Here is a 24,225-nt window from a genome sequence, read left to right as displayed (position 1 = left end):
TGTGATGCAGCAGGGGGGGAAAGAGCTCATGCTATTCTAGGCTGCATCATCAGAAGTATAGTGTCCTGATCAAGGGAAGTAATATTGTCACTCTATTCTGCCTTGGTCAGATCACACCTGGAGTACTGTGTCCAGTTCTGGGCACCACAATTTAAGAAGGGTATTGACAAGCTGAAGTTTAAAGATTATTTGCAGAAATATTGTAAAATTAAGGAATGTTAGAATGATATTGGATAGAAATTAAGTGGTTTTCAGCTGTAATGTTTAGGAGATGCAGAAAATAAGGTTCTGAAATAATTAAAAGAATTAGTGGTGAGGATTTGCTAAACAAACAAATTGAATTGGAATATAAGAAAGGGAGGTATGAGGAGGTCTGGAAAATAAGTCAAAAGAAAATAAGTAAGTGGAAACTCTATGTGTTTTTAAATTGCTTTTATTTTTGTATTTCTGTACTTTTTTATTTCTGTTTTTTCTTTTCTTTATGTTTCACAATGTATTATTTTTGAAAACTTTAATAAATATCTTATTTTAAAAAAAAGACAAGCTGGAATGTGCGCAGAGGAAGGTAACCAAGATTATCAAGCGTCTGGAAGCCTTGTGTGGAACAGTTGAGGGAGTTGGGTATGCTTAACCTGAATAAGAGGAGACTAAGAGGAGATATGATAGCCATCTTCAAATACCTAGAAGGCTGTCACATGGAAGATGGAGCAAGCTTGTTTTCTCCTGCCCTGGAAGGTAGGACCTGAATGGCTTCAAGTCAAAAGAAAGCGAATTCCAACTAAACATCAGGAGTAACTTCCTGACAGTAGGAGCTGTTCAACAGGGGAACAGACTCCCATGAGAGGGAGTGGACTTTCTTCCTCGGAGGTTTTAAAGTAGTGGTTGGATGGCCATCTGTCATGGATGCTTTACTGGAGACTCCTGTATTGCAGGGGGTTGGACTAGATGGCCCTTGAAGTCCCTTCCAGCTCTACAGTTCTAGGATTCTAGGATTGCAGAGCCTATCCCTTTCTTCAATTTGTTGTTGTTGTTTGGTCGTTTAGTCCTGTCCAACTCTTCGTGACCCCATGGACCAGAGCATGCCAGGCACTCCTGTCTTCCACTGCCTCCCGCAGTTTGGTCAAACTCATGCTGGTGGCTTCGAAAAAACTGTCCAACCATCTCGTCCTCTGTTGTCCCCTTCTCCTTGTGCCCTCCATCTTTCCCAACATCAGGGTCTTTTCCAGGGAGTTTTCTCATGAGGTGGCCAAAGTATTGGAAACTCAGCTTCAGGATCTGTCCTTCCAGTGAGCACTCAGGGCTGATTTCCTTCAGAATGGAGAGGTTTGATCTTCTTGCAGTCCATGGGACTCTCAAGAGTCTCCTCCAGCACCATAATTCAAAAGCATCAATTCTTCAGCGATCAGCCTTCTTTATGGTCCAGCTCTCACTTCCATACATCACTACTGGGAAAACCATAGCTTTAAACCATAGCCTTTCTTCAATACTTCACTATTAAGTTAGATTGAGAAGGAGAAAGGTCAGGCTGGAGACCCATTGACTGGAGGGGAGGGGGAGATGTTACCTGGCTAAGTATTCAACTGAAGTCCATTTTGAGAACCATTAGACTACATCATTAAAATTAGAATGTTGGAGTCTATATACAACTCTAAGAGTTTTGGCTCAACATTTAGAAAAACTCAAATCACCGTAAACATTCAGAGAGTACAGAAAGTCTTATGGGATATAAAATTCATCCCTTGAAAAGCAATAGGAGTTTTGATAATCCAGAAAATATGAAGCCAAAGGTCTTATAGCATACTTTCACCTGAAGTGTTTTTTCAATTTTATGTTTATGCTATTGTATTTTGAGAGACGATTAACATACAAAGAAGGCACTTGAACTGACAGACAGGACAAAGTTCTTTGTGATAGATATATTACACACACACACTTGCTTCCATTCAATGGAAACTCATTTTACTAAGATTAAAAGAGGAGCCAGGTGACTCACCATGTGTAATAGACATTAGGGGGAATGGATTTTGCCAGACTTGTTGCTTTTTTCCTCACTGTGTACATCTGCACAAGTCTCACCCATGGGACTCACTCTCTTCAACCATTGCCATATTCCCCTTTGCTTATCTTTTATCTGCCTTAGATTCTCTTTTCTATATTTACTTCAATTGCTTTATATTGTTAGCAGCCTGAATTTCCCCTTTCCTATATATTAATGTAAGGTAAGCAGAGTTCTTCTTTTCCAAGTCCGAGCTTTCTGCTAGCATTTTATTACATTGACTACTTTTCCAGTCTGTATTTAAAAGAGCTATCTAAAGACTGCATAAAGTTCAGAGTACAGAGCTAAAATATTCAATAACACCACAAAGACTCTTTCTCAATGGGTTTAAATCAAAAACAGAAGTGTAAGCAGATGGATATGTGTTGTTCACTAACATCCTGGCAAGGTGGCCCAACGGATAGCTCAGTTAACCAAAACTTGACATAGTTATATCTTAGGGGTATGCAATGACTGCATGATTCAGTATGGACTCCTATTCAGCACTCTAGAAAACAGCCTGGTTTGATCTGAAGTGTTTCAGATGTTGCCAAATTCAGCCTGGGTCAGAATCTGAATCCTGATTTCAAAAACCCAGTTTTGCAGACACTGTTCAAATAGCCAAATCACCCTTAAATTGCTTCCAAGGTCCCCAACTTCAGTTAAAGGCACTTCAAAGAGATGCTGCTTCATTCTGGTTTAGTTCAGGCTTCATTCAAATCTGCTGCAAACCCTTATTTTATATTATATTTCCTCTCCAGCATCACCAGTTAAGCTAAACTTGGGGAAGCTTTATCCAATGTGCCACTCTGAAGAAGTTTGTTCTATGGGAATGTGGAGTGGTGATAACGCAACTGTGGAATGTCTTCCCCAAATACACCCATCCTGCTGGTTCTCTGTTGAGTTTAGAAGGCTTGTTCAGATTCATTTGCTCTAATACACGTTCAAAGAATAAGCAGTTATTTGGTCCCCCCCCTTTACACACAGGATCTAGGCAGATCCACTTTCTGACAATAGTGTTTACAAAAAGTTATGTTGCTCGTAGCAGCTGTGATGCTACAATATTTTCTTTCTATCCTCTGCAATTTACATGCCACGGTGTAACTGTCTTTTTATACCAGCACACTGCTAAATGTGCGCCAAGCATTCTGACCCCTATGGATAGGGTTTTGACAGGTCCGAACAAATGAAGTACTGCATTTGGACATGGAAGACCAAAGTTCAAATCTCGGCTCAGCCTTGTGTTCACTGGGTAGCCCTGACCATGGCAGAATCTCTCAACCATAAGGAGCTTATAGTGCCCCAACAGAATGCATCCCTCTAAAATGGATAAGCGTAATAAGAGGATGGGCCACTGGGCCCATCACCTCCTGGCAAATAGAAGGGGAAGAAATGGAGGCAGTGAGAGATTTTACTTTCTTGGGCTCCATGATCACTGCAGATGGTGACAGAAGTCACGAAATTAAAAGACGCCTACTCCTTGGGAGAAAGGCGATGGCAAACCTAGACAGCATCTTAAAAAGCAGAGACATCACCTTGCCAACAAAGGTCCGTATAGTTAAAGCCATGGTTTTCCCGGTAGTAATGTATGGAAGCAAGAGCTGGACCATAAAGAAGGCTGATCGCCGAAGAATTGATGCTTTTGAATTATGGTGCTGGAGGAGACTCTTGAGAGTCCCATGGACTGCAAGAAGATCAAACGCATCCATTCTTAAGGAAATTAGCCCTGAGTGCTCACTGGAAGGACAGATCGTGAAGCTGAGGCTCCAATACTTTGGCCACCTCATGAGAAGAGAAGACTCCCTGGAAAAGACCCTGATGTTGGGAAAGATGGAGGGCACAAGGAGAAGGGGACGACAGAGGACGAGATGGTTGGACAGTGTTCTCGAAGCTATAAACATGAGTCTGACCAAACTGCGAGAGGCAGTGGAAGACAGGAGTGCCTGGCGTGCTCTGGTCCATGGGGTCACGAAGAGTCGGACACGACTAAACGACTAAACAACAACAAAATAAGAGGATGGGAGGAGGTCTAGTGTATTAAACCAAAATGATTTTCAAAACCTCTGTACTGGGGCGTAAAAGTGCAATTGTCAGAAGCCCAAGAATGTTTACCAATAACTAAGTCTCAGCCCCAGGGGAAATCAGCTTAGTTCATCTGATCTGCAGCTACAGTTCTGCTAGAGCTGGAGCTCTTTCAGACATTTTGTCTCTAAACATTACATTTTCTTAACTGCTTTTCAGTCTCTAAACTTGTACTTGTCTCAATCCAGAAGTTTATTTATATTTCCCTCAATCCAGCAATTGTTGGTTTTTAAGTGTGGGAGATCCAAATAGGAGCTTCCCTGCTCTAAAAGTTGAGCACATTTCTTTCAATGAAAGAAGAAACATATCCATGTGAAAGGAATGTGACAGTCCGCATGGCCACGAGCTCCTCACAGGTGCTCCTCACAGGTGCTCAAGCTCAATGTGGGTCTCCATACTGACTGAAATTGGGGGGGGGGGTGTACAGGGCAAGAACATGTAAGTAACGAGTCTATTATGAAAATGTTGTGGCTGAAGTTCTGCTGCACGTACAACTTTCTCACCAAGACCACACACAGGAGAACTCATTCTTGTGGCTTGAGAAGAAGCAGAATTTGCACGGCATAAATTCGTGGGCTCTGGTGTCAGTCAAGATGCAGAACTGTGCACATCATTGATCGGCTTTCTTATTCACAAAGCCACTGCCCCCTACTTGTCAAAGCTCATTCAAAGCATAAAAAGGGAAGTGGTGGGGAGACCTTCAAAAATCAAACACCATTTTTTAAACGTAACAATTGTGTACCTTTCGGAATTGGTGCCAGAGTTTTCTCCCCTCACCATCCCTTTTCCCTGTTGTGTCATTTCTTTTGGATTGTGAGCCTGTAGGCAATGACTGTTCCCCACCCCACCCCACCCAAAAATCTCTGGAGAGTGATTAGAAAATTGTGGGGGCTTAAAAATTATTATAAAAAATACATATTTATTTCTCTTGCTCTATCATCACCATCGCTGCTGTTGCTGCTATTTCTGTTAATGTAACTGCTGATAATGATGATGATGACGATAATAATAATAATATCCCAGCAGTTTGCAAATAAAACCCAAAACAGCAGACAGCCCTGAATGGAGGAAGAGGCAAGCAGGAAGATGGAAGCAGGACTCAATCAGGAAGTTTCAATGCCTGGTCATTTATCAATGCAAAACTGCAATTCCATAAGGAATTGCAGGTGAAGCATAATAAGTGGGGTGAAGTAAATGTCAAATTAATATATTCTGTACATTTCTGCAGGCCTAAGAGGATCAAAAACATTATTTGATATTTTTGCACACCTGTAGAGTAGATCTGAGTAGAAGCTTTCCAGTTTCCACCCTTAGGGCCCTATCCAGTCCTAAATTGTCCCACCAGCTGCTGGACTTCAGAACTTTTACAAGACTGAAGATTTTTTAAAGGTGCTGCATGACCTAGAGACTACAAATAGATAATATAAGCTTCACCACTTGCTTGGAGCCTGCCAAGCAACCAGCCAGCAAAGAAAGAACAAAGAATGAAGCACATTCCTCTCCTCTGTAGCTACAAAGACATGAATGGAGACTTTGCTGTAAAAATGAGACTCCCCTCCTCTACCTGTTTTACTTTCATAAAAATAAATAGGCATAACAGCTGCTGCTTCCATATTAACGCTCACAAATAACCAATCCCTGGTATGTTAGGCAAAAATACATTGCTATGGCATCACTGAGGTGGCCGTTATCTACTAGACTCTGCAAAAATGCTCCCAAGAACTGAAAAGACCCTCAAGTTCTAGAAAAGGGTATCAATAAATGCACACAAATGTGGTGACCCCGGAGTGCGAGTTCAATAGTTACAAATTTTATCTAGTTAGTAAAATTAAACTTGCTGTTTTCAGGCAGAAATGTATCGTATTTTCAATGAATGCCAAAAAAGGCTAGTCAAGAAGTCTGAAATACCATTTTTATTGTTATTTCTTATGTTCAGCTTCTGTGAATAGTTTCTTTTGCAAGGAAACTATTTTCGCTTCGCTCAATGCCAAAAGTAATAACCTGGCACCCTGCCTCCGTGTGCTAAGCCCAGTATCTGCCAGTTATAAGAAACTCATTTTATTAACTGTACATATAACTTTTTAAAATATATATATATGATAGTACTATTTACAAACAGTGTTCCCCCAGGGGGTCTTCTTCTAGCTTTTTCAAATTAAAGGGACCCTAGCCAGGATTCAAAGCTATTTCAAGTACAAATCAGGGGTTCTGTCATCCGCCTTCACTAAATGCCACTTATGTAGAACAGGGAACTTTCCAGAGTTGCATGAGAGGCAACACAAGGAGATCCATAGGACGGAAAATCAGTGACCCCTCTGTGCACGCATGAAGAATGCTTTCCACTCATGCAAAGGGTCCTTTGGATCCCAGCCTGACTTTTCAACAAAGCCTCCTAAACCGAAATTTGCCTTAAGACAATTGCAAGAAGCTGCTCAGTGTATTTCTGTGGTTTAGAAACGATGCCAAGTCGGAAGGAAAGGACATTCCCTGCATTCTCTCAAGCAAGATAAATACAGAAGAGAAACCTAGATGAAAGATGGAACTGTTATCTATGGCCCGTGCCAGATTCTTTGGCTTTTTGGCAAATCCTCTTAAAGTTGGAAGGCTCGCCGAGAGCAGCAACCTTTTCCATTAAAATGAGCAGTATATATTTGGGTTTAGCATACCTTGTTTATATATTCCGAACCTTCAAAACTGTCTTATTTAAAAACGTTTTAATGATTCCTTCTGCACAAATTGGCTACAGCTCCATTTATTTGAAATGGCTCATTTATCACCAAAAGGGCTGCAGGGCTCTGCTTCTGTTGAACTGCTCCAATAAACCTACAGCTTGGTGGGACAGGCTTCTTTTTATAAGACGAAAAGATATTCAGAACATGCCAAGATAAGGGTGCCAATTTCCAAATTTGTTGTCCAAATGTTCCTAAATTAGAAACGTACCAAAGCAGAGACTAAAGAAGGTAATGATAAGCTCATCTCAGGGGCTGTTACCATCTCTTGCCTGGGATTAGATTGACAATGGGTCTTCGCCCGAGCAGCTTAATGTGTGAACTGACTTCACCACTGAAAGGCAGGATTTCACAGGTGACACAAGCTAATATAAAAATGGAATTATTGTATTTTTCTGTGTATTTTTCATATTTTGGGGGACTCAAATTTAAGAAAATGGGGGGAGATGGCACAGAGCTGTTGAGCTTTTTTGGGGGGGGGATTGCCGAATATCGCTCACACACACGCATCACAAAATCCACTTCTCGTCTGTCCCGTCACCAGCAGAAGCTGCCAATTGCCCACCCAATTGCCGCAGCATCAGCCAATCAACACCAACCCTTTACGTAGCCACCAATAACACGCCCAATAGCCGCTGACAGCCACGGCAGCAACTAATCAAACGTCTACCCTATGCACTATCCATGTATGAGACAACCCCCCACTTTTTAGCAGAATTTTTAAAGAAAAAAAACCTAATCTTATACATGGGAAAGTACGGTATATCTGTGATGGCCCATTCACACATGCAAACCATCAGGTGATGAACATGCCAGGGTGAACAACCATCTATCACAACCCTTGCAGGGTATCCCAAAATTTTCACAAGAATGAGGTGAAGGTTAGGGTTGTACTTGTCTGCCTCTGCTTGTGATGGCAAAAAAGATCAGGTGTTTTATGAGGAGACTGAAATCTGGGGAGGACAACAAATTTACTGAAAACTGGAAAGAAAAGTATGCAGAATATCCTGGAGATAGTTTTCAATTGGATCAGGAATATCAATGTTGGTGATACTACCTCCATTTTAAACATATATATTTAGGTGCAGTTTCCTAGTTTCTAAGTTTTGTTAAACACTGCTTTCTTGATCCACCATTGAATTTTTGAAACGAGGACTTCAGAGCAAAAAGCTTTGGCAATAAATCAGCTCAAAGCAATAATATTTTTACAGAGTTTAAATTTTTCTGAACAATAAAAGTCCCAAAATAATTATTTGTGAATTGTGTTTGAACTGCATATACGTTTCTTAGGTTCCCAGAATAATAATTTGTAATTAAGTACTATAATGACTCCATAGATTGTAAATGAAAATGAGCATTTTAAAGATGTAAAGCGCAAATTTTATGCGAGCTTTAAAAGTAAATTGGGCAATTAAAATAAATTAGTCATTTTTCTGGCAGTTACCTATTTAGTCAAACATCTATTTGTTACTACAAAGACTTACCAATACATGTATTATTTAATTTTTTTTACTTTGCTTACCTGAAGAAAGATAAAGATGCTTACAGCCCAATCCTAACCATGTCTACGCAGATATATGTCCTATTAAATTCAATGGGTTTTACTCCCCCCAAAAAGTGAAGTTAGGATTGCAATCTTACTCATCACCCCCGTCCAAGAAAAAATGTTGGGTGGCTATGAGATTTGGGTTTAAACTTCTCAGATAAGAAAATGTTACATTTCTCATTTGTCCAATGGTACAGTGGTACCTCGGGTTAAGTACTTAATTCGTTCCGGAGGTCCGTTCTTAACCTGAAACTGTTCTTAACAGGAAGCAACACTTTAGCTAACGGGGCCTCCTCCTGCTGCCGTGCTGCCGGAGCACAATTTCTGTACTCATCCTGAAGCAAAGTTCTTAACCCGAGGTACTATTTCTGGGTTAGCGGAGCCTGTAACCTGAAGTGTATGTAACCTGAAGCATATATAACCCGAGGTACCACTGTATCTAGAGCTATTCAGACACCCAAGAGGGGCAGAAAAAAATATCCCTGTGGATGAAAACTACTGTATAGTTAAAGAAAAAATGGGAATAGATAATATGAAGGATGCATGGCACACCAACCTCTTTTTCTTGTCTCTTGCCCGCAACACAGAGAGGAAAAAAAGCATGTGACAGGATGTTACTGTGCTCCACATTTCCCCACCCCCTTAAGCAGCAGCAGGCAAATACTTGAGTTCCCGACCTCTATGGTTGTAGTTCGTGGGCAATCATTTACTTTTATCCTGATTCTAATTTTTAAGCTGTATTTGAATCAATTGTTTGATTGTGTTTTAATGTATTTGATATTTGATGTTAGCTGCCCTGAGCCCAGTATGGCTGGGGAGGGTGGGGTATAAATAAAAATTTACTTACTTACTTACTTACAATGATGTATGAAGCAAGGATGGAGAAACCCATAGCAGGGTGGCATTAGGTCATGAGGCTTAATCTTCATGTTATTAGGGGGGGGGAGGAAGAGATTCTTATCTAAACACTTACCTTTACCACCCCGTTTTCATGCATTGTGATGCAATTGTTGGGATCCTCTGACAGCTGATAGAGGGCTTGTGCAGTAGCTCGATGAACTTCCGGGTCACTTGATTTCAGGTAACGTACTAAAGGGGCAACGGCTTTGGTGTCCCCAAAGGCGACCCTGTTACTTCCCCACATACAGCAGCGAGAAATGGCCTCCGCTAAATGACGTCTTAGTTTGTCATTGTTCTAAGAAAGGAGGAAAAATAGGTCCGTTATTTAGTTAGCCTGGAAATGTACTCCTAGACTTTTAAATCAAGGTTACGTTCATATGACAGCGCTAGGAACGAATAAAAATGCAATGGATATTTCCATTCCTTTAAACTAGGCCCCATTAGATGTTGTCACAGCGACATGGGAGCTACTTCGTATGATGAAATCTGATATGGCAGTAGCACTGGCAGAGGAATGGGAGGCAGGGGGAGCGCCACGCGCGCTACCGCACAGGACGCACACCACACCCCGTGAGACATGTGCCAGCCATGCCCCTGCCTACTCTCTGCCCCCGGTGCCGGAGAATGCAACTTCGCCATTGGGCGGTAGCTATCTGCACAGTGGAACCAGATTAGGCAAGGCCAATCATGGGAACTTCTGCTCCCAGGAAAATACTTTTTACACGAAATACAAGCCATGCTCCCTTGCAAAGCCATACGGTCGCTCTGTTGAGGTGTCTATTTTCTTATCTTAAAGCATTAGCTTCCTTAAACTGACTTATAATGTGGTAAATAGTGAATCTGTTATGTTAATAGAATATGCACTCTTTCAGTTTCAAATCAGTATCAATACACACACATGCAGGCTGGTGTGTACACTATGGGCTACTTATACATAAGCTACAAACCATGAATTAGCGTAGGCGTAGCCAACAACATGACAGAAATCACCATATTGGCTACCCCTTGTTAAGGGCTTAATAGACAAGCCCAAGCAAATCCAAGCAAAGCATCAGGCTCAGTCACACCCTTTCTCCTCCTCCCACAGTCAGGACTTTAGTCAAGTTTACTTCTAGTTTCAAATCATATATGCTTTATACTACATGTAAACCAGGAATTCTTGTATAAATTTGAGAACGGTTAGTTGCTCAACAAGCCAACTTCATGGGTTATGAAGCTGGCTTCACTACCCATAGTTTGTTTTAATCCTGGTTCACAAATAATGCTAAACCAATTTTTTTATTATTATTTTTTGAAAATGGAAGTAAACTTGGCAAAAGTCCTCCTCTTGGTTTTGCAGGAGGATGAGAGTGAAAGGGGCAGTGTGTGAGCCAAATGCTTAGCTAAGGCTCATTGAGGCTTATCCACATAGTGCTAAACTGTGGTTAAGTGTTCTGTGCACATGAGCCTTATAAACTGATTTTTAAACCATGTATTAAAGTGAGTAAACAAGGAAGGATCATTTTAAAAAAATAAAATGAAGGCTAGGTAAATACATCATTTCAAGAACAAAATGCAGCACATAAAGAAATTGCATTTCTCTGCCTAGTCTCTAGGTCATCCTATGTTTCTTTGTAGTTTAAAGACATAAGGTCCTGGTCTTCTCAGCTGCTTCACAGTAAAGCCCATACCAAAGGCTTTAATTCTGGCCCTCTCAAAGTTTTCACTTTTAACAGAATCTCCTGGTTTTCCCCCAGTGCACTTTGTTTCCCTTTTCTTCCATTCCGTGATAAAGTGAGTCCTTTCAGCAGCCACACTTAGGATGCCATCATGCAGCAGGTTTCAGTAAACTATCAATTGTTAAAACGTATTACAAAAAATGTATTACTTACTGTATTTGCTAGTTTGGACAACAAAGGGACAACACCATGATCTGTTATAACAGCTAAATTCTCTTGATCTTTTGCTATGTTGGTTATAGCAGCACACACACTTGCCAGAACTTCTTTATTCTCTGATTTTAATAAGTTGACTATCAGCTCTAAGCCACCAACAAAGGAACGAACCATTTCACCAGCATCCTGAGTGAATAACAAAACAAAACAATTTACTTAATTGGCTAAATCTCCATTTAATGTAAACAATGGTTCTATGAAAACGCAAGTTGCTTTTGCTCTTGTTTTTCCATTTTAGAGCTAATTTCACTGCCCGTTCTTTCTCTCAGTTTCCAAATGTGATTGTCCATTATGGGTTGGATCCAGGCTTAGTCATGCTGAGAGTAGACAACGGAAATTAAAGCTAGGATTTAAAGCTAAATCACGTTGATTTCAATGGACCTGTTGTTACCATGATTAAGGACTTAATCCAAGCACAGCCTGCAGTGGTCCAAACCTGATGGTTGGTTGAATACCAAAAGTGTTCCTATGCACCTTTCACTGTACAAATCCAAACCACAACTAATCAATATGAGCTGCATTGTAAAGTAACGTGAATCCTGAGATGTTGTCTGTGTTGTGTCAGGATTTATGTGAATATTGAGCAGCCTACATCAGACATGCCCTCCTACAGAGAAATGTAAAATGTGAATGTACTATAGGAGAATAAATATGGTATAAGTAAAGGTAAAGGGACCCCTGTATATTCAGCATATATTCTTATCCTATGATCATGGCAGCAATTTCTCTAGTCACTGTAACCTCATGAATAACTGCAGAGTATATTTGTGGAGAGGTCCCTCAGTTACATATTACATTTCTTCATTTCTCAGAACTATTCTCATAATAATCCTAAATCAGGTTTCTCCCCGCACCCCTTCACAGTCTAGGCTGGGGGAAAGACCCCTCATTACAGATGTGTACAAGAGCAACACTGAAGAATAAACAAACTTCCCCAAGGTCACATCAAAAGTCAGTTTTTGAGTGAGTCCCAGAGATACTAGAGCCCTATCCACTGGAATCTTTGGGGTGCTGTGGACCATGTGATTTGCAGGACCAGATCATCATTGCTTGTTGATTTTAATATCAACATTCCTTGACATATATATTGGTCTGCCAAAATACTGAAGTTTGAGACCTCTTTCAGTTCTCGGAACGAGACTCTCTTCTGAGTTTGAAGTACTGTAAACTAAATGCTGCTTTGAAAAGGCACCGTGTTTATAAATATTCTACCCTCATAGATAAAAGCTTCCCAATAAAAAAACACACAGTAGTATTTTCCTTTTAGAATAGCTTAGAAAGCTTAAGATGTCAAAGCCAATTTATCAACTCTGGCTACTTTTGCCCAAAAATGTGATGGTGTGGTTGAGCAAATAAACTTGAGTTACCAAGAGTCCTCTGTGGACTCCATTTCCTTATGGAGACCTGTCCCTGTCCCGTTCCATGGTTTGCCATTTTGCAGCACACCCAACTTTACCGGAGGGCAGGAAGGAGGAGAAGGTTCAGTTTGCCTCTTTTGCATTTCATAAAGTATCATTATATGAGAAAGGAAAACTAATGGCATAACGTAAGAGATAAACACATGAGGCAAACGTCTTGGCAAATAACTATATAAGGATGGCCAACTTTGATTACTGCGGGGAGCGGGCCCACAGTTCTATAGAAAGGAGCCTGGTGGGCCAGAAGTGTTTTCTGCCATATTAGGTGACTCCTTCATGAGTGGTCAAGCTCCATAATGAAGTTTAGTGGCCCCTATATGTAAAGATCCTCTTGCCATAAAGATGCCTCAGATTGCTAAACCAACTCAGTGCACCTTCCAAAGTTATCAAATCAGTACTGCTATCTCATTCAGCCAAATTAACCTACTAGTCCCTGAGGTTTTGCAACATGAAGAAGGAAAGCATGCCTTCTTGGCTTTGCTGGCTGTGGGGACACACTGAAGCACCCTTAAAGGGCTTTGCAAAGGTAACTGGCTAACTCATGGGTAGGCAAATTAAGGCCCAGGGGCCAGATCTGCCCAATCGCCTTCTAAATCCGGTCTGCGGACAGTCCAGGAATCAGTATGTTTTTACATGAGTAGAATGTGTGCTTTTATTTAAAACACATCTCTGGGTTATTTGTGGGGCCTAGAAATTTGTTAATTCCCCCCCCCCAAAAAATAGTCTGCCCCCCAAGGTCTGAGGGACAGTGGACCGGCCCCCTGCTGAAAAAGTTTGCTGACCCCAGGGCTAATCCCTTGCTGCAGGCTACTGGGGAACTGAGCACAGTATCACTCAGAGATGCACACTAGGGAAAACAGGCACTCCTGATTGGCTGGCCCACTGGCAAAACTGCCCCCCCCTGTCAAGGCCAATGGCATCATTCATGCTATATAGAGATGCTGCATGGTTAAATGCCTTCAAGTAATATGGAGAAGGTAGCACATTCTCTGTCTCCTATGTGTGCTCAGAGCACAGTACAGAACTCTTCCCACTCCTATTTTATTCAAAGTTTTATGTGCTGAAATATGAATGGACTGGGAGAAACATAGCAATAAACAAGCATAGCCTCAGAAACCATTTTTTCCATTATTTTGTAAGAAAAGTACTCAAAATTAAGGGGAAAATCAAACTAACTTTCTCACTGAAATACGGAAAATAATAATGGTAATATGAAGAAAAGTTTTTGCATGTAGAAGTTGAGGTCGGCTCAAGAGGCCATTACCCACAATTAAAAGTGTCTAAATCATTTTTTGATCCTATCTGTCTTTGTTATGATCAACGGAGCAACCATGCTTGAAACAAGGAAAACTTTGTAATTTCTGAATGTTTCTTATGTTTACATTATTCAGCATAGGGAATAAAGGAGTATCTTGACTACAAAATGACTTTCCAATATCAACAGAGCTCAGAACACTTTTCACTGCAATTCTTCATAATTATTTGCTTTGATTGGCTAATGCACTTCCACTCTGTCACAGCAATTACTTCTACCGTTATGGTTTGTAGCTATTGAATTAACCAGCTAATTAATCTAAATCTACTTCTGTTATGGTGATTCTGTTGCCTGCTTGGCCGCTCTTCTCTCTCTCTCTTTAATAAAACATATTAAAATAAATGTTTCAATTTTATATATATACCCTACCACTACAAAATAACATTAGTCACCACTAAGCAAAGTAACACTGCTTGCCATAATACACAGAAATGCTCTGCTGGGCTAACACAACCCTCCCTCCCTCTATGCACCAATATAAGCAGCTCAGGTATGTCAGGACTTCTGCTTGTAATGGAGGAAGGGAGGGAAGACTTCCCCATACAGGGAACCACTTTTGTGACCTGTACCATAGCATAAAACTAAACTATCTGCCTTAGTTTTAGTATTCAGTAATTTTCAACTCCTTCCTGCAACATCCTTGCTTTCTGTTTAATCCTGCAGCCCTGTGCATTCAAGGTTTTGGGGATTATCCATTCGATTGTCCTACAAAATCGTAAATATAGCCTACCAGAGACAACACATTCTCCCATATGGATCAAAAGCATTTTGACTATCTAGTGTAAGAGGAAAGAATGGACTGTCTCAGCTTGCTCTCCACTGACTCCAGTGGTTTAGCACCTCTGATCTGCTGCATTGTTTAGAATTTGGATGAAAACCAGAATTTATAGGCTATTCTTGTTTTCATAGAATCATGTTTTGTTTCAATCCCAGTTAAATTACGAAGTGTAAAGAAAAGCTTCGGTTTCCCCCTTTCTTTATCAGTACATCTAAATCCTGCATTTCATAGTCTGAGAGCCTATTTTGCAACTGATAATCACAGCTTTTAGTTCAATACTACCACCCTTTTTACTGAACTATATGTTTGGTGTGAATTTTTTAAACATTGCTCTTGCTTGGGGATGATATACTTGTCTCTTGGAGGAGAGGTAATGGCATATTTGGGCATTGGGTGGTTATCGCTTCTCCTGGTATGAGAGAAGCTTAATGCAAAGTTTTGAGTTGCTGGCATATTATGCTAGCTAGGTTATACAAATTGAATAACATCTCTGATGCAAAATGTGGGAAGGGCTGTAGGCAAGTCTTGATATGCTGCAATTTACAATAGTGTATGTAATGTAATCCAATGTTGTTGGAAGTTTGCTATCAAAGCAATTTAGTAACAACGTGGAATTAAGATCAATATGGTAATAATCTGTAGCTTTAATATATGTTTTGAGAAAACCCCATTTTAGCAGCATAAACTTTGGGCTGCCTTGCTTACCATGGCTAAAATTTTGATAGGCAATGGAAGGATTCTAGAGTTTCAGAAAGCAGTGGCTTTTAATATAACGGGGGCTCTTACAGGAGCTAGGAGATGGTATTTCAAAAAGATGAAGTATCACCAGATGGGCAGCATCGAAATCAGATAGATTATATTCTCTGCAGCCAAAGATGGAGAAGCTCTATCTCTTTGATCTTAGTTTCAGCCGCTGATGGTGTGTGTGTGTGTGTGTATACACATAAACTTTCCAGGTCTTGTTCTTTTCTGGGCTTGTTTCTAGATACAGTGGTACCTCGGAAGTTGAACGGAATCCGTTCCAGAAGTCTGTTCAACTTCCAAAACATTCAGAAACCAAAGCACGCTTCTGATTGGCTGCAGGAAGCTCCTGGTAGCCAATCAGAAGCCACAGAAGCCCTGTCAGACATTCGGGTTCCAAAGAACGTTCGCAAAGCGGAACACTCACTTCTGGGTTTGTGGCGTTCGGGAGCCAAAGCGTTCAATTCACAAGGCGTTCAGGATCCAATTGTACCCTGCTAGATCCCCTTCCCCCCTGTAAAATGCATAGGGAAAGATCATTGCTTTCCCTTATTTGAGGGAACTGTCAGTGGCTTTGTACCATCAGCAGCCATCCCACCGATTCCTACTAACGATCAACTTAGTAAAATACTTAGAAAATATTTTCTCACCTTTGCATTTTCAATGCAAGGACAAATAGCCCAGGCTGCACTCGCCTGAACATCTGGATGAGGGTTTTTCAGCAAAGACCATAACAAACGAACACCATCCAAACGATCAATTATCCTAGTAAAGAGAGGCATTGAAGATATCAACTGAAATAATACTTAACATTCTATTTATTAGATGGTTATTGCGCAAGACCCATGTGTAAACCCATGTTTTATCATTGAAACATCCCAACATCGTTTATAAAGCGTATCTGTAGAAATGTGGCTTTGAACGAGATACACTTTTTCAATGAATCCTCTACATTCCCCCACCCCGCCCCCAGCACTTTACCTTAAAATTCTTTTCTAGAAAGTATAAAATAAAATAAACGGCATTATATAGCTAGGACCCTTGTAAACTTTGAAAATGAGCCACGTGACTTTTTTAACAAGCTGCATGCAAAGTCGAACCAAAATTCAAACATACTAGTTTCTTTCATATAGCAACAAATACTTTCCAAAACAAATATTTGTGCCAAAAAACTATGTACTTAACTCTATATTGAGTCTATGTTTAATTTATTTACCTTGCTGTATGACATATTTTAAATTTCTATGTTGCTAACCTAACATTTGGAATTAAAATGGGTCACACCACAGTGCACCCTTTGTTGGGCATGAATAACGTGCAACTTGTTTCCTATGTGCTCCCTACTGACGAGACTAACACTGAATACCGTGTTATAATTGCTTAAACATACTGTAATCAAAGTATCTTCATGTCTAGCTGAAAAATGAATTATCATCAGAGTCATCTTTAAACCATCTGTCTTATGTTTATATATCAATCAGTCTAGGGGATCATAACTTCATATTAAAGTCCACCGAGTACTTTAAAACGAAGAGGAAGACCAAACAAAACTTAATATCCTTTACAAACATGGCTTTGTTCAGGAAGATATGTAAAACTCAAAGCAGATGAAGTGAAGATAAAGACAATCAGGCATACTTTGATTTATAACCTCAAATGTTTAATTCTACACAGTTTGTCCACATCTTTAATTGTGAATACATTATTTTGGAAATAAAATAAAATACAGATTTCTACCCATGTAAAAAAAATCAAGCAAGAACATCTAATTTCTGTTCATTATGTAAAATGAGTTTGCCAGGAATGAAAAGTAAGTAGAAAATCAGGCCAGTACGTAATCATACAATTATTTTGATTCAGACAGAATGATTTAGGACACGAACCCTCTGTCTAAAGTAAGTACAGCTTTATTTAAATTGATGCAACCTGGTTATATAATTTTGCTTCCAGCATCTAGGTATTTGGGAGAGGAGCAAGGACAATGTGAAATGTTAAAACAAGGCAGGCCGATTTACATGGCCAGTACAAAGAACAGCAACTTCAAAAAACACAGAGGAAATCCAAGTTTAGACCACAAAGCAGTGATAAAATGATGATACAGTACACACAGGAACATATAAAAGGTTTATGCAAATCCTTCTCTGCAGAGGCGTTTTTAGGGTAGCACATCATGGCTGCAGGTTGCACCACAACAATGCTGTAGAACAGTGTGCGAGAGGAGTGCTAAATTTCAGCATTATACAGGGCACTACTGAAATTTGAGAGCCCAAAGTCCACCACTGTCCTCTGACATCTTTAGCAAGGGGTGGATTTGTCCTCCTCATATGACTGTGGAATGGAGATTCCTATGCAGAGGGGAAACACCAGGACACAAATTTTGGGGGCATCAGGTTGGGAGGAGGCTCCAGCCACTATAATAGGTGCTGCCACCCCCTCTTCACCTGTCAGTCTGTCTTCTCAGAACTGCCTGCTTCTTGGCCTATACCAGATATATTTGCCTTCGCGTAGCCAGTTGGCAGTTTCTACTAGTTGGCTAGATTTCCATCACCTGCTCTTCTAACATGCTGTTTTCTGCCTGTTGAAGATCTGATATTTATAAAGCTGTAGCCCATTAACCCCAAAGCATGTGTCTTCAGTCATGTGTTGAACAGGAAATGTGGCTTCCATACTGAGTTTTCCATACTGAGTTTTCCGTTTTGAGGCTTCCGGTCTGAGTTTCCGGTTTTCAAACGTTTCAGAACTCAAACGGTCTTCCAGAACGGATTACGTTCGAAAACCGAGGTACCATTGTGTATCTAGATAACTTTAAAATCAAACTTACCTGAATTGATTTTAGAACTATAATCACAGTATTTAAGGAAACCAGTATTTTATCATTATCTGTAGAACACTTAAAAACAGTGCCTCTTACTGGTTCTCATATCAGTCCACAAGAGGCTGGCCATTAGAAATCACAGATTAACAGTTAGAAAATGTAGCTTAACAAACCATAATAGTAAAAGGATCAAGACCACCCAATGAATCCATGCTTTACTGTGGAGTCAAGAGCATTATCTTTTGAAACACCATCTGGGGCACTCTGCTTGCCTTCAAAATACCAGTTAACACCATTGCTATGGCTGCTGTAACGTTATACTGCCTTGAACTTGTCTTCCTTTCTGCACACGTTTTCTGCCTCCATTATCTGAACTAGTCTATCTATACTTGGTCAGCCTTGATAGCTCCAGACCGCCATGCACTAGGCTGCTTGATCCTGCAACAAAGGTATCACACATTGTCACACTAACTCATAGCAGTACAAGCATCAAGGACAAAGCATTCCCTTGCAATGGTGCTGAAAGGTGAACTGGGTTCGCGTCTCCGCTCCTCCACATGCAGCTGCTGGGTGACCTTGGGCTTGTTACACTTCTCTGAAGTCTCTCAGCCTCACTCACCTCACAGAGTGTTTGTTGTGGGGAAGGAAGGGAAAAGAAAATTGTTAGCCGCTTTGAGACTCCTTAGGGTAGTGATAAAGCGGGATATCAAATACAAACTCCTCCTCCTCCTCCTCCTCCTCCTCCTCCTCCTCCTCTTCTTCTTCTTCTTCTTCTTCTTCTTCTTCTTCTTCTGTGCCCTCTTGTCTCCAGGGCTATGTCAATTAGCCGTAAAATGAAAAAAGAAGCCTTGTAAAAGTAAATGCCCAAAACCAAAACACACTCCTAGGAAGAGCTTCCAACTTGTAACTGGTTCTGTGGCCTTAACATGAATGAGATATTGGAGAGCCTTTTTGATTCTTGCATGTTTCTTTGGTTTGCTTGACGGAAAGGAGAAGCCAATCCAAGGAGATACAAGATAATTCTGGGGATTAGCATTCTGTCATCATTTGCAGAGCTCATGCGTGCACCTCTGCCTCTCATTCTTGCTTTGTTTATTTTTAAATTTTTATTCAGTTTAACAAAAATCACATATATTTGCAAAGCAAATTAACAAAAAAAGGATAAATTGAAAGCGTAACATTCATAATTTGGTATGTCTTACATAATTTCAAATAAGTATTTTGGATCATGTGAAAAATGTGCTTTGTTATGCCACCATTCAGTAATCATTGCTCAATTGTGTCTTAACAGAGTCCACATCTCTTTTGCTCCAAATCTCTGCAAACTCTGAAAGGTTTATTTTGCTGGTATTGGGAGGGGGGCATTGAGAGAAGGAAGAAAGCTTCTTCCCAGAGAGCTGCTGAATTCTGGAACTCCTCTTCAACCTTGGAAGAATGCCAGTTTTACTTCTCCTGCTATAGTAAACATAGGAAAAGAGAGATGGGAGGAATTGTTTTGAGGTAGAATGCTTCTTGCCTTCATTTTTGGCAGGAACAAGTTTTGACCAATACAGACTGAGAGGCTCTCTCCACAGCTTCTGGTGAAATTGCTTCAGCCTAGACATCTTCTCTCCAGTTGGAAGGCTTCCACTTCTATGGCATCCGGAGAACTGTCTGTTAAGAAGACTGTAATTAAATGAGCTCCCTTGAGGCCGTGCTTCACAGGGGATATTAGGAAAGGGCAACCAACTCACTGGGTCCACACGAAGGTGGGTCTCATGAAAGCTTCTCTCACTAGGCTCTGAGAAGCCTTAGGGGTTGCTGGGTGTTGGCAGCCAAGCTTATGAGCAAGGATTTGCTTCCTGCTGATCAGCTTGACTGGCTGTTGTTACTATAGTTGATAACTTGGACTGTTAAGCAAGACTCTTGGGAAACCTAGGAAGAGTTTGCATCACATGTCCAAGCTGCTACTTCTGCGGGGCTGTTGGTTTGAGTCTCCAAGATTTTTCCTGTTTTGGAACAAATATCATGTCCACCTGGTTAGGCAGGAGTTAACATCTTGAACAAACAAATATTTGATGTAATATATTTAATAGGGACGGGGTGATTTTTTTTGGGGGGGGGTAAGTTTCTCTACCTGCCTCCCTGCTTCCTGGAATCCTGTTCAAGCTGTCTGCTTCTGTTCTATTTGTCTATCTGACTCATCCGACCTCCTTACTTGCCATTTGTACTTCTTAAGAGCTGGATCTATTCCGATCACAATTCTCCTCAGGAGTCTTCCGGCACCACATGTTTACCCAGAGGTCCTGGGGACATTATTCCATTTGACTTTGCCTTCTGCTGTGTTTTGCAGACTAGCTGTGGCTGAGGCTCATCCAAACGCCCCTGACAGGATATGATTCAACACAGCACGTCTAATGGTTTCTTAAAATACTGCTGTACATAAGCCAATCTTGGCTACACGGCAGAATTGATTGCTTGTGTAATTTATATTGGAACATATTGGCTAGACCTTGATTATTGTTTGGGCAGTTGCTTGTTTAACCAAAAAGCCATTTGAAGATCTCCTGAATTGCCAGGGTTAAATCAGTTTTACTGCCAAGAGAGCAGTTCTAAATGAAGTCTCTCTTTCTACATGTTAACAATCTTATTCTACAGCAAGCCATTTCTGTGCTCTAATAATTTGATATTGAATATTTCCAGGATAAACAAGCCTCAGACTTACTCAAAGACACATGCACACACCCTCAACATCTGTTTCTTATATCTATCATTCTTTTTTGTTACGCCATTCTATGCCAGGGCTCTTGAGAAGTCTGACTGCATCTCCTGCCAACTGAGACCACATACACAAATGTAAACAGTGTTACTCTGACTATATATATATATATATATATATATATATATGGTATATAGTGCTCCTTGGTAAGATTACAGGTTCCAAGTCTTACAAAGCACAATCTCATCTTTTTGAAAACCACAATGCAACTCTTTTAAACATAAAACAAAACAAAAAAATGGTTACAAATGGCTTTGATAAATAGTATGGTAAATCAGGGGCTCAAGCTGGTTAGAAAAGGTCTTTCATTTTAGTGCATAAGATTCAAAATCCTAACACCAATAGTTAGGTTTGATGTTGAATAAAAGGCAATACAAAACCTAACAAAAAATGTAAATGGACGATAGAATTAAAGACGACTATACAGGATCACTAACATCACCAACACAACTACAGTTGGAAACAATTTTCCAAGAAAAGATTCAAATTAATCTACAAAGAATTATTTATGACAGAACTAGTTTCATTGCCCTGTGGATGGCCTATATAGCATGATTTAGTAAAATCGGAGTGATCTGTGTGACACACTTCACCTTTGCTGTTTGCCCTGAAACTTTGGGCCTCAGAGGACACAGGCTGTTACTATACTGAAAACACATGATTGAGTCAACTGACACAAGAGAAAATTTACTCCACTCCAGTTTGCTGCATTCCAAAAACTGGGTAAAGCCTTACAGAATGCTGCAGACTGCCTGTTCACTGAGCCTGTTTTATCTTCCTTAACTTGTTTGCTCTGCTTTTTCTTATTAATTCCCCCTTTCCACTTGTGTGTTATTGGGGAGGGAATATACAGCAAGGTTTGGAGGCACAACCATTTAATTTGAAGTTTGAAATGTGAAACATGACTTTATTGCCCTCAGTTTTATAGTTACCAGTATCTACAAATAAGACATCTGAAGATAACGAGATAAACATTAGTGCTCATGTTAACACCTTTTGAAAATCCTTAACGTTTTCTAATGCATCATAGTTAATACTGGGGCTGAGCAACTTTTCTTCCTGTTTACGTTAAAAATGGGACACCTTTTAAGGCACTGAAAAAAGGGATAGAATCAGAAGAAATTCATTTTCTCAATCATAAATGAAATCTTCTAATACATAGCACCTGCATTTTATTGAAAGGAGCAAATTCTGGCTCAGGACTGCAAGCTAATACAGTGAATGCTTCCTGTAGTGAAAAGAAGAGAACCATAATTCGGTTAGAGGAAAATGGCCCAAGTTTTATTTTTGCCTAAACTATCAGTAGATTTCCTCTCTCTTTCTTAAACAGGTCGAGCTTTGAAAGACCACAATTTTAGGCATCAATTTAGGTTGATTTGGTTTCTTTTGTTGACTGCATTTCAGCATGAAGCTTCTCCGTACTGGCCAGAAGAGCAATAGGCTCTGAGCAGCAGAGCGGTCCTGGGGTTTTGCTTCTGCCGATTGATTGTTTGGATTTATTTGCTGATTTATGGCATTGCCTCTATTAGGTTAATTAAAAAAAATAATCATCTACGATCATCTACAATTCTTTGTGAGACACGATGTGCAAGTGATTCAATCTATGCACCCCTTTCTACCACTTGACTAGCCCTGTTCATGTACATATGGCATGTTTACACTTCTGCACTATCTTGCCACTGGGTGACAGCCAAAGCATGGAAACAAATGCCCCTTTCAGGCAATCAGAATCACTGCACCGCTCCGTGAATATCAAGTGATTTAGGCAAAACAGAACAGGAGGTGCAGAAGATAGCTATCTCCTTGCAACCTTGTTGATATATAAGCAGAGAACTGTGACTTTCCTCATATAGAGTCAAAGCAAAGGCCGACCTGAACATTTTACAGGAACATTTCTCATGAAATTTTAATGCTGGAGCCTCAAACTGTACAAGCTTTACATTATGCAAGTCAAATATCAACAGTTCTCTTTATAAAATACCAGCCCTCTTCAGTTCACGATCACAGTGTGCAATGCAGGGGGGTGGGGGAAGAAAAATTAGTTTGGTATTTGTTTAGTTTCCATGTACAGCTACTGAAATATTCAGTTTAAATAGCACTTCAGGAAAGCACTCTTAGAGCTCCAAGTATGCAAATTATTTTTTCAAGCCTAGATGTGCAGAAAAGCTGGCAAACATACTTCACCCAAAAGCACCTCTAAACATAAATTTATAGTCCAGTTTTAGGTGGCTAGGATTCAGATATTACCTGGGCAGAGGCCACAGCTTGGTGGTAGAGCATATGGCCTGGAGGCAGTAAATTCTGGCACCTTCAGGTGAAATGGACTGCTGCTTACTGAAGAAGACTGTACTACACTAAATGGACCAGTGGTCTGAGTCACTATAAGGTAGCTTTGTATGCTTATTGGGCTTCAATTTTCCAAACCTTGGAAGGTACTGATATTTATCTTAATATTAGATACTATTATTCTTTAGTTCTCCTGCATATCTTTGTACAATGTGGGTGTATGTATATATAAAATACTATTAGAATGCAAGTGAATTCTTCTGATTTACAAAGTGGACTATCGAAGCTCAGAAAAAAATACTTTCCCAATAAAAGAGTCTCTCTCTACATAATCTGGCTGCCATGTTACATTACTGCATGTTTGGACACAGGGGCCAAAGACCCAAAGATTCATCAAATGTGGGTCACAGCTCTGAACAGCTGTTGTCTCCTTTCTTCCACTGGGAGTTTACAAAGCAGTTTGTAATATGACATCTAGGAGTTCCATTTAAACACCATTTTTTAAATTACACTGGGTTAAGCTAAAGAAGTTGTTTGGATTTGGGCCAAATATTACAAATACTATATTACATATTCTATGCTTGTAGTATTTGTAAGTATATTTCATGTCCATTACTGACTTCACACAAAAAAAGAATCTATATTGTTGAACAACTGGAGCCTCATTCACAGCCAATTATTTTATTTCTGTAATAAATATGATAAACCAGGATATTCCACTGCATAGATGCCAGCTCTATAGGGCTGAGGCATCTTCAGCCCCCCTAAGTCTGCTGGGATGGGGCTGAGCCCCTCCAATCTTGAGGGGGCAGAAGAGGCTGAGTCCTTCCTTGCCCGCCCATCTCCCTCCTCCCTTTTTCTCTGCTGTGCTCAGCCGCCTTGGGAGAT

At 40.3% G+C, this 24,225-nt stretch overlaps 1 protein-coding gene across 1 annotated transcript in view; it reads right to left on the bottom strand.

The window, feature by feature from the left end:
- The window catches only part of ODAD2 (outer dynein arm docking complex subunit 2), a 159,238-nt gene that overhangs the window by 89,728 nt on the left and 45,285 nt on the right, over positions 1–24,225 (bottom strand). Inside the window, exons 17-19 of the mRNA XM_081881779.1 lie at positions 16,129–16,243; positions 11,164–11,352; positions 9,366–9,587 (exon numbers count right to left, since the gene is read on the bottom strand). Coding sequence (XP_081737905.1) covers positions 9,366–9,587; positions 11,164–11,352; positions 16,129–16,243 — 526 coding nt within the window. The remainder of the gene's footprint in view (positions 1–9,365; positions 9,588–11,163; positions 11,353–16,128; positions 16,244–24,225) is intronic.

Source organism: Podarcis erhardii (assembly GCF_964252035.2).
Source record: "Podarcis erhardii genome assembly, chromosome: 12".
NCBI classification, from domain to species: Eukaryota; Metazoa; Chordata; class Lepidosauria; order Squamata; family Lacertidae; genus Podarcis; species Podarcis erhardii.
The sequence above is the reverse complement of the archived record's forward strand: the minus strand, read 5'-3'. Positions and strand labels throughout refer to the sequence as shown.